Source organism: Hyperoodon ampullatus (assembly GCF_949752795.1).
Source record: "Hyperoodon ampullatus genome assembly, chromosome: 7".
NCBI classification, from domain to species: Eukaryota; Metazoa; Chordata; class Mammalia; order Artiodactyla; family Ziphiidae; genus Hyperoodon; species Hyperoodon ampullatus.
In genome coordinates, this window is record NC_136920.1 from 11,813,251 (window position 1) to 11,824,909 (window position 11,659).

Below are 11,659 nucleotides of genomic sequence, written 5' to 3' on the forward strand. Positions count from 1 at the left end.
GCTCTGCAGCGTGTGGGATCTTCCCAGACCGGGGCACGAACCTGTGTCCCCTGCATTGGCAGGCAGACTCTCAACCACTGCGCCACCAGGGAAGCCCTAGTCTTTTGTTTTTTGAATTTTATTTTTTTATACAGCATGTTCTTATTAGTCATCAATTTTATACACATCAGTGTATACATGTCAATCCCAATCTCCCAATTCATCACCCCCCCTCCCAGCCCCCCGCCGTTTTCCCCCCTTGGTGTCCATACGTTTGTTCTCTACATCTGTGTCTCAATTTCTGCCCTGCAAACTGGTTCATCTGTACCATTTTTCTAGGTTCCACATATACGCGTTAATATACGATATTTGTTTTTCTCTTTCTGACTTACTTCACTCTGTATGACAGTCTCTAGATCCATCCACGTCTCAACAAAAGACCCAGTTTCATTCCTTTTTATGGCCGAGTAATATTCCACTGTATATATGTACCACATCTTCTTTATCCATTCGTCTGTCGGTGGACATTTAGGTTGCTTCCATAACCTGGCTATTGTAAATAGTGCTGCAATGAACATTGGGGTGCATGTGTCTTTTTGAATTATGGTTTTCTCTGGGTATAGGCCCAGTAGTGGGATTGCTGGATCATATGGTAATTCTGTTTTTAGTTTTTTAAGGAACCTCCATACTGTTCTCCATAGTGGCTGTATCAATTTACATTCCCACCAACAGTGCAAGAGGGTTCCCTTTTCTCCACACCCTCTCCAGCATTTGTTGTTTGTAGATTTTCTGATGATGCCCATTCTAACTGGTGTGAGGTGATACCTCATTGTAGTTTTGATTTGCCTTTCTGTAATAATTAGTGATGTTAAGCAGCTTTTCATGTGCTTCTTGGCCATCTGTATGTCTTTGGAGAAATGTCTATGTAGGCCTCTGCCCATTTTTGGATTGGGTTGTTTGTTTTTTTAATGTTGAGCTGCATGAGCTGTTGATACATTTTGGAGATAATCCTTTGTCCATTGATTCGTTTGCAAATATTTTCCCCATTCTGAGTGTTCTCTTTTCGTCTTGTTTATGGTTTCCTTTGCTGTGCAAAAGCTTTGAAATTTCATTAGGTCCCATTTGTTTATTTTTGTTTTTATTTCCATTACTCTAGGAGGTGGATCAAAAAAGATCTTGCTGTGCTTTATGTCAAAGAGTGTTCTTCCTATGTTTTCCTCTAAGAGTTTTATAATGTCCGGTTTTACATTTAGCTCTCTAATCCATTTTGAGTATGGTGTTAAGGAGTGTTCTAATTTCATTCTTTTATATGTAGCTGTCCAGTTTTCCCAGCACCACTTATTGAAGAGACTGTCTTTTCTCCATTGTATATCCGTGCCTCCTTTGTCATAGATTAGTTGACCATAGGTGTGTGGGTTTATCTCCGGGCTTTCTGTCTTGTTCCATTGATCTATGTTTCTGTTTTTGTGCCAGTACCATATTGTCTTTTTTTTTTTTCTTTTTTTTCCTTTTTTTTTTGCGGTACGTGGGCCTCTCACTGTTGTGGCCTCTCCCGTTGCAGAGCACAGGCTCCGGACATGCAGGCTCAGCAGCCATGGCTCACGGGCCTAGCCACTCCGTGGCATGTGGGATCTTCCTAGACCAGGGCACGAACCCGCATCCCCTGCATTGGCAGGCAGACTCTCAACCACTGTGCCACCAGGGAAGCCCCCATATTGTCTTGATTACTGTAGCTTTGTAGTATAGTCTGAAGTCAGGGAGTCTGATTCCTCCAGCTCCATTTTTTTCCCTCAAGACTGCTTTGGCTATTTGGGGTCTTTTGTGTCTCCATACAAATTTTAAGATTTTTTGTTCTAGTTCCGTAAAAATGCCATTGGTAATTTGATAGGGATTGCACTGAATCTGTAGGTTGCTTTGGGTAGTATAGTCATTTTCACAATATTGATTCTTCCAATCCAAGAACATGGCATATCTCTCCATCTGTTGGTATCATCTTTAATTTCTTTCATCAGTGTCTTATAGTTTTCTGCCTACAGGTCTTTTGTCTCCGTAGGTAGGTTTATTCCTAGGTATTTTATTCTTTTTCTTGCAATGGTAAATGGGAGTGTTTCCTTAATTTCTCTTTCACATTTTTCATCATTAGTGTATAGGAATGCAAGAGATTTCTGTGCATTAATTTTGTATCCTGAAACTTTACTAAATTCATTGATTAGCTCTAGTAGTTTTCTGGTGGCATCTTTAGGATTCTCTATGTATAGTATCATGTCATCTGCAAACAGTGACAGTTTTATTTCTTCTTTTCCAATTTGTGTTCCTTTTATTTATTTTTCTTCTCTGATTGCCGTGGCTAGGACTTCCAAAACTATGTTGAATAATAGTGGTGAGAGTGGACATCCTTGTCTTGTTCCTGATCTTAGAGGAAATGCTTTCAGTTTTTCACCATTGAGAATGATGTTTCCTGTGGGTTTGTCGTATATGGCCTTTATTATGTTGAGGTAGGTTCCCTCTATGCCCACTTTCTGGAGAGTTTTTATCATAAATGGGTGTTGCATCTGTCTCCTCCAAACCCAAAAAAAAGAAATCTTTTTCCAAGGAGGAGCTGGTTAGTGATCTTGAAGAGACAGCTGGCAGTGTAAGTCTTAACAAGAGGAAGAAATCTTTCCCCAAAGAGGAACCAGATAGTGACCCTGAAGAGTCAGGAAACAAGAGGGTCCCCAAGAAAAAAAGGAAATTCTCTTCCAAGGAGGAGCCTGTCAGCAGTGGACCTGAAGAGGCTGCTGCCAGCAAGAGCAGCAGCTCCAAGAAAAAGAAAAAACTCCGAAAGCTATCCCAGGAAAATTAGAATGGACATTTCCCTAGTAGGGCATAACTTACAGAGATATTTCCCAATCCATCCCCTATAGCCCAATAAAAATAAAAACAAATTCACGAGTCATAAATGGGTGTTGAATTTTGTCAGAAGCTTTTTCTGCATCTATTGAGATGATCATATGATTTTTATTCTTCAATTTGTTAATATGGTGTATCACATTGATTGATTTGCGTGTATTGAAGAATCCTTGCATCCCTGGGATAAATCCCACTTGATCATGGTGTATGATCCTTTTAATGTGTTGTTGGATTCTACTTGCTAGTATTTTGTTGAGCATTTTTGCATCTATATTCATGAGTGATATTGGTGTGTAATTTTCTTTTTTTGTAGTATCTTTGTCTGGTTTTGGTATCAGGGTGATGGTGGCCTCATAGAATGAGTTTGGGAGTGTTCCTTCCTCTGCAATTTTTTGGAAGAGTTTGAGAAGGATGGGTGTTAGCTCTTCTCTAAATGTTTGATATAATTCACCTGTGAAGTAATGGCATTTAGTCTTTTGTGGAGACACAAAAGACTTGCAATATCCAAAACAATTTTGAGAAAGATGAACAGAGCTTGAGTTGTCATGCTCCCTGTCTTCAGACTGTACCAAAGCTACAGTAATCAAAACACTATGGTACTGAAACAGAAACAGACACATCAATGAAACAGAATAGAAAGCCCAGAAATAAACCCATGCACTTATGGTCAATTAATCTATGACACAGGAAGCATCAATATGCAATGGGGAAGAGACAGTCTCTTCAGTAAGTGGTGCTGGGAAAACCAGACAGTTACATGTGAAAGAATGAATTTGGAGCATTTTCTCACACCATATACAAAAGTAAACTCAAAGTGTGGGAATTCCCTGGTGGTCCAGTGGTTAGGACTCTGCGCTTCCACTGCCAGGGGCCCGGGTCAGGGAACTAAGATCCCACAAGCCACACAGTGCATTAAAAAAAAAAAAAAAAAAAGTAAAAGTGGATTAAAGACCCTAAATGTGAGACCAGAAACCATAAAATTCCTAGAAGAAAACAGAGGCAGAACACTCTTTGACATAAATCATAGCAATATTTTTTGCATCCGTCTCCTAAAGCAAAGGACACAAAACCAAAAATAAACAAATGAGACCAAATCAAGGTTGCAGAGCAAAGGAAACCATCGACAAAACAAAAAGATAGCTTACCAAAATAGAAGATATTTGCAAATGATATGACTGATGGGTTAATTTACAAAATGTATAAATAGCTCATACAACTCAACATGAAAAAATCAAACAACCCGATCAAAAAGTGAGTAGAGGGACTTCCCTGGAGGTCCAGTGGTTAAGACTCTGTGCTCCCAATTCAGGAGGCACAGGTTCGATCCCTGGTCAGGGAACTGGGATCCTGTAAGCCGAACAGCACGGCCAAAAAAAAAAAAAAAAAAAGGCAGAAGACCTGAATAGACATTTTCCAAAGAAGACATACAGATGGCCAACAGGCACATGAAAAGCTGCTCCACATTGTTAATCATTAGAGACATGCAAGTCAAAACCACAATAAGATAATCATCTCACACCTGTCAGACTGGCTATCATCAAAAAGACCACAAATAACAAATGGTGGTAAGGATATGGAGAAAAGGGAACCCTTGTGCACTGTTGGTGGGAATGTAAATTGGTGCAGCCACTGTGGGAAACAGTATGGAGTTTCTTCAAAAAAGTAAAAATATTAGAACGACCATATGGTCCAGCAGTTCCACTTCAGTCCTGGGTATATATCCAAAGAAAATGAAAACACAAATTTGAAAAGATACATTCACCCCAATGTTAACAGCACCACTATTTAGAATAGTAGAATAGCCAAGATATGGAAACGTCCTAGGTGTCCATCAACAGGTGAATGGATAAGGAAGATGGCATATATGTATACAATGGAATACTGCTGAGCCATAAAAAGAATGAACTCTTGCCATCTGCAGCAACTCTTGCAACAATGAATAGGCTTGGAGTGTATTATGCTTAGTGAAATAAGTCAAAGACAAATATTGTATAATATCACTTATATGTGGAATCTAAAAAATAAGACAAACTACTGAATATGACAAAAAAGAGACACACTCAGATATAAAGAACAAACTACTGGTTACCAGTGGGGAGAGTGAAGGGGGAGGGGCAACATGCGGGTGGGGGATTAAGAGGTACAGACTACTGTGTATAAAATAAGCTACCAGGATATATTGTACAGTTCAGACAATATAGCCAATATTTTATAACTGTAGTTGGAGTATAACTTTTAAAAATTGTGAATCACTATGTTGTACATCTAAAACAATATTGTAAATCAACAATATGTCAATTAAAAAAATGGAAAGAAAAATGAATGAATGTAACAAAACAGAAACAAATTCACAGATATAGGGAACAAACTAGTGGTTACTGATGGGGAGAGGGAAGGGAGAGGGGCAAGATAGGGTGAGGGGTTTAAGAGATAAAAACTTTATATAAAATAAATAAGCTACAAGAATGTAAATATTTTACAGCACAGGGGATATAGCCAACATTTTATAATAACTTTTTTTTTTTTTTTTTTTTTTTTTTGTGGTCCGCGGGCCTCTCCCACTGGGGAGCACAGGCTCCGGACGCACAGGCCCAGCGGCCACGGCTCACAGGCCCAGCCGCTCCGCGGCACGCGGGATCCTCCCGGACCGGGGCACAAACCCGTGTATCCTGCATCGGCAGGCGGACTCTCAACCACTGCACCACCAGGGAAGCCCTATAATAACTTTAAATGGAGTATAATCTATAAAAATTTTGAATCACCATGTTTTATACCTGAAATTACTATAGTATCTTTTTTTTTTTTTAAGAAGATGTTGTTGGTAGGAGTTTATTAATTAATTTATTTTTTTGTGTGTGTTGGGTCTTCGTTTCTGTGCGAGGGCTTTCTCTAGTTGTGGCAAGTGGGGGCCACTCTTCATCGCGGTGCGCAGGCCTCTCACTATTGCGGCCTCTCTTGTTGCAGGAGCACAGGCTCCAGACGCGCAGGCTCAGTAGTTGTGGCTCACGGGCCTAGTCGCTCCGCGGCATGTGGGATCCTCCCAGACCAGGGCTCGAACCCGTGTCCCCTGCATTAGCAGGCAGAGTCCCAACCACTGTGCCACCAGGGAAGCCCTACTATAGTATCTTAAATCAGCTATACTTAATTTAAAAATATTTTTTCTCCTGGAAAAAAAAAAAATGAAGGTTCCTGGCAGTCCACTGCACTCACATCTGTGGAATCAGAATCTCCAAGTGTGAGGCCAGGAACCTGTTTTTTTTACCTTGCCCAATTCTTCAGACTACTTCCATGTTCTCAGTTCGGTAAGAAGAAAGGCCATTAGTGGAGAGAATCAAGGAGAGGAGGTGTGGGAGTTTTGAGGAATCCACAGGTTCATACATTCCCGCCCACTTGCTCTGATGCCTTCAGGCAATGTCCAGGCCTGGATGTTCTTTATTCCCCACAGCACCGAGCAAGCAGAGCGCTTGTACTCTTGGTTGTTGATCAAGTGAAACTGCGTGAACACCTGCATTTGTATAAAGCAGATTTCCCAACACCAATGCATTAAGCAGCCTCACATATTTAATTGGGCAATTTAACGGTACCGTGAAGACAGCAGTCTTGATCCTAGAACCAGGAGAATTGACTGATTCTTATCTGGTTCAACTGAGACCTAGGGAATTCAGTTGAATTGCTGAGTTAGGCCATAAACACTGGAGCTCCTCAGGCTACAATGTTTTTGTTTTTGTTTTTGTTTTTGTTTTTTTGGTTGCATTGGGTCTTTGTTGCTGTGTGCGCTCTAGTTGCTGCGAGCAGGGGCTACTCTTCGTTGTGGTTCGTGGGCTTCTCATTGTGGTGGCTTCTCTTGTTGTGGAGCACGGGCTGTAGGTGTGTGGGCTTCAGTAGCTGTGGCATGCGGGCTCAGTGGTTGTGGCTTGTGGGGTCTAGAGCGCAGGTTCAGTAGTTGTGGCGCATGGCTTAGTTGCTCCGCGGCATGTGGGATCTTCCCGGACCAGGGCTCGAACCCGTGTCCCCTGTATTGGCAGGCGGGTTCTTAACCACTGTGCCACTAGGGAAGCCCTACAGTGTATTTTGAATATTAGAATATTATAGATTCAAAGAAACAGATTTGTATCAATAAAAGCTTTGTGTTCTTTCCCCAATGCATATGTGTTTTTTTAAGAATTTATTTATTATTATTATTATTATTATTATTATTATTTTGGCTGCGTTGGGTCTTTGTTGCTGCGTGCGGGCTTTCTCTAGTTGTGGCGAGCGGGGGCTACTCTTCGTTGTGGTGTGCAGGCTTCTCATCGCGGTGGCTTCTCTTGCTGCGGAACACGGGCTCTAGGTGCACAGGCTCCAGTAGTTGTGGCTCACAGGCTCAGTAGTTGTGGCTCGCAGGCTCTAGAGCACAGGCTCAGCAGCTGTGGCGCATGGGCTTAGTTGCTCTGCGGCATGTGGGATCTTCCCTGACCAGGGCTCGAACCCGTGTCCCCTGCATTGGCAGGTGGATTCTTAACCACTGCGCCACCAGGGAAGCCCCTGCATATGTGTTTTAAATAGAGTTAGGGAATTCCCTGGCGGTCCAGTGGTTAGGACTCCACACTTCCACTGCAGGGGGCATGGGTTCCGTCCCTGGACAGGGAACTAAAATCCCGCATGCCAACAAAACTGAAAGCCTTTTATTTTTTTAAAAAAGTTAGAGTTATAGTATGTATACAACTTTACATTCTAGTCTTCCTTGAAAAAGTGTCATAAGTATTTTTCGGTGTTGGTACTCATTTGTTCATTGGTTTAGCAAACATTTGTCGTTGCTCCTGTGAGCTAGTCCTCCTGGATCTGGGGATAGGGAGAGAACGCAAGAGGCCGCAGACAGGTGCTGGGTGAGGAGAATGAGGTTTGTTCTGGGACAGCTGAGAGGCAAGAGATGCATGGTCTTAATGCTCAGAAGAGAGGGCTAAGCTAGAGATAAGGACTGGGAGTCAGCAGCTTCTTGGTGAGACCATGGAGGTAGATGAGACTACCCAGGGACAAGGGGTAAAGTGAGAATAAGGACAGGACAGCTCCCCATGGATTCCAGGCATATGTGGTGAAGGGAAGAATCTGTCCAAGAGACAGAGGAGGAAGTTTTAGGGAGATGAGAGAAAGAAGCAAAGAGATGTGAAGCTGAGGTGGAAAGGATTTTAGGGAGAAAGGGGTCGTTATTTCTTGGTACCCCTGAGAAAGGAAGTGTGAATTAAGGATCCTCAAGCATTACTTGGATCGGGGGGCTTGGATTAATTGGATCAGTGCCAGCAATTTCAGTTGAGTGGCTCAGAAGCAATCTGGCAGTAGATTGAAACATAAAAGGGAAATAACAAAGGAGAGAAAATTTGTGGGCAATGATATGAAAAAGAAATTGAAATTTTGAAAGGATGATATTTTTAAAATAGACCCAGATATTCTTGTGTTTGCTTCCTGCAAATGCCAGTGGATCTGGATTTGAGCACCCTCTTGAGAAACCACTGATTTAGTCCAAAGTTCTCAGTCTGTAGTTTCCTGGGCCCCACCCTAGAATCTCTGAATGTGAAACCTAAGAATTTGCTTTTTTTTTTTTCTGCTCACTCCTTGTGGCATGTGGGATCTTAGTTCCCCAACCAGGGATCAAACCCCAGCTCACAGCAATGAAAATGCTGAGTCTTAACCACGGGACCGCCAGGGAATTCCCTGGCGGTCCCGTGGTTAGGACTCCACGCTTTCACTGCTGTGGGCTCAGGTTCAATCCCTGGTCGGGGAATTAAGATCCCACAAGTCACTTGGCTTGTCAGAAAAAAAGAAAAAGAAAAAGAATCTGCGTTTTTGAGATGCTCAATAGGTGATTCTTATTTTTTTCTAAGGTAGAAAAACTGCTGATCTAGTGTCACTCAGTCATTTTCCTTTTCCCTCCAACTTGTAAATTAAAAATTTTCAAACTATAGAAAAGTTGGGAGGATAGCATAAGGAACACCTATATTCCTTTCACCTGGATTCACCAACTGTTGACATTTTATCACATTTGCTTCCTCTCACCTTTTTTTTTTTCTGAATCATTTAAAAGTAGGTGCAAACATCATGACATTTTATCCCCAGATACTTCAGCAAGCATCTGCCAAAAATAGGTATTCCCCTGAGCAGCCACAATACCATTATCAAGCCTAAGAAAATGAACAATTCTCCAACACAATCCAGTACTCAGTCCATATTCAAATTTCCCCAACTGTTCTAAAAAAAAAAAGTTTTTAGCTTTTTTCCTTCAAGATTCAGGCAACATTCATACATTTCATTTGATTGTTGTGTCTCTTTAGCCTGCCTTTTGTTTTTTTTGTGTGTGTGATACTTATTTTTTGAAGAGGCCAGTGTCTTGTACGAGGCCCTGCATGTTTATTTGTCCACTGTTTTCCCTATGATTAAATTTAAGTTCCATGTATTTGGCCGGCTATGCAGGTGATCATAGCAGTAGGCACTTGATGAGGTTATCTCTTTTATTGGTGATACCAAGTTTGGCCACTTGTTCAAGGTGGTGACCATCAGACTGAGTCATGTGTGGAGTGATGCTTTGAGTCCCTGTGAATTTCCAGTTCCTTAGCCCCCTGATGGTCCTTGCCTGATTCGTTTGTGAGAGTGTGTGTTGCAAAATGGTAATTTTCTAATTTGCTCATTCCTTCTATATTTATTAGCTGACATTCTTCCTTAAAGAAGTTTTCTGTCTTAAAATTACTATAGGATAATAGTAATTTCTTTCCTTGTATTAGATTTCATTCACAGACTCCCATTTAAAATCTTTTATATGCCAGATTGCAGTCATTGTTTTTCCATTTTTGTTAAGCAAAGCCATTATAATTGCCAATATGAATGAGCTTAATTGGGTATGAGATGACAAACGCATCCACACTGAAAAATGTAGTTATAGCCAAAAGCTAGGAAACCTGATACTTTAGTTAGCCTCCCTGACATAAACAGGGAGCCATGTACAATCCAGGCTCCTGTATTTGGACAGAGATTAGCTCGCCGTCCTCATGACCACCTTACCAGGACCTTGGGCTTGCAGCCACTGGCCCAGCCTTTCCTCTCACTTACCTATTTGATTACCAGGCTCCACCAACTTCTATGACCTCACAGCTCCCACAGGTGCCTGCTCCCAGCGACTCCCTTTGCAAAGACCAGGGTTTATATTTGGTTTTTAGGACTGCATATTCAGATTAGCTGGGATATGTTTGACTTTACTCAGCAGTGTCTCAAGAGACTGCCATTCTTCTGAGAACTTCTCTATATCCTGAGAGACATGTTCTCCTAATATAGGGCTTTTCTTATCCCTTGACTTTCTGTCCACGTCATCAAGTTTTTCTTCCTTTCTCACTCAGAACCAGGGTTTCCTTACCATAATGGTCTGTGAACTTTTCCCCCTTATTACAAATGCAATACTGTTTATTAGACAAAAATTAATAAATACCAATGAGCAAAAAAATATAACTAACATTTTGGATCCTCTTAGTATGGGTTGGGCACTTTATATAACTCATTTAAGACTGACAACAAACTTACGATTTGTGTTATCCTCATTTTTCCTTCCTTTGCAGTTGAGGAAAATGAGACTTGAGGTTAAATGATTGGCTTAGGGTCATAAGCTAATAAGTTGCAGAGTTGATTTTCAAACCACACCCAAGACTTGTTTATATTACCCTTCCAGAGCTTTTTCTGTATATCAATACAAATATATAAACATGCAGAAAATACACTTCAACAGCATTCTTTTTAATCCAGTGTCATTCTCTTTCCCCTCCTCCCGGCCCTATCCCCAGGATTGACGAGAACGTGCTGGGAGCCCAGCTGGATGTTGAGGCCGCCCACTCGGAGATCCTCAAGTACTTCCAGTCGGTCACCTCCAACCGGTGGCTTATGGTCAAAATCTTCCTCATCCTCATTGTCTTCTTCATCATCTTTGTGGTCTTCCTTGCCTGAACCCTCTCCACTCTGAGGCACTCCATGGGGGTTTGGAATCCTCCTGGGAGGGCAGGTGGCCAGAGCTGCCACTGAGCCTGTGCAGGGTGCTTGGGAGAAAGGCCCTGTTTCCTTCGAACTGCTAAGAATGGCCACTGCCCCCAATCCCCCACTCCTTTCCTCTGGCCACCCTGTCCTCCCCTCACCACCCTCCAACCCATGAAACACACGGTTCTGGATTTGGACTCTGCTGTGAAGTGGCTGGAAGGGAGCAGAGGCCAACTGGGGGGCCCATCACGCAGGTTGTCTCCACTAGGAGATTTTTATAAACCCTCCCCAGCCTGTCGCAAAAGAAACTTTGGCAGCAAGGGGAGGTGATGTCCTTCCCCACCCTCCTGAGAGTGAGGAAAGGAAGTGAAACTGGCCCAGGGACCAACTTTCCCATCTGGGTTAGAATTTGACCTCTTCTTCCTCTCTTCACCATTGAGGCAGGGGGCCCTGAGCCCCTCGGCTGCCTGCATAACCCCAACTTTGGCTGCAGGTGACTCTGAATCTGCCAAATGTGCTGCAGCCTGTTTTCTCCCAATTACAACAAGACTGTCAGCCTCACTAGCCATGTCGTCATTTTTGGGTGGGAGCGTCAAAAGGCCTAGGCAGCAAGTGGAGTGAGCCCACTGCCCAATATTATAACTGCAAGGGTTGGGCTGATGGCCCCAAGGGGCCAGGCTTTGGGCTCCATGCACACAGCTGTCTCCAGCAGGGGATATCCAAGTGCAGCAGCACTTACTTAGCATGGAAACTTCCCTTCAAAGGGGGGAGAAGGATCCCAGAGTGGGTCTCTGATGGGTGGCAA

The 11,659-nt window shown here is 42.6% G+C and overlaps 1 protein-coding gene across 1 annotated transcript in view; it reads left to right on the forward strand.

The window, feature by feature from the left end:
* The window catches only part of STX5 (syntaxin 5), a gene marked incomplete at its 5' end in the record, with an annotated part of 28,383 nt that extends 16,968 nt beyond the window's left edge, over positions 1-11,415 (forward strand). Inside the window, one exon of the mRNA XM_079707638.1 lies at positions 10,668-11,415. Coding sequence (XP_079563764.1) covers positions 10,668-10,827 — 160 coding nt within the window. The 3' untranslated portion in view covers positions 10,828-11,415. The remainder of the gene's footprint in view (positions 1-10,667) is intronic.
* Positions 11,416-11,659: the final 244 nt, after the last annotated feature.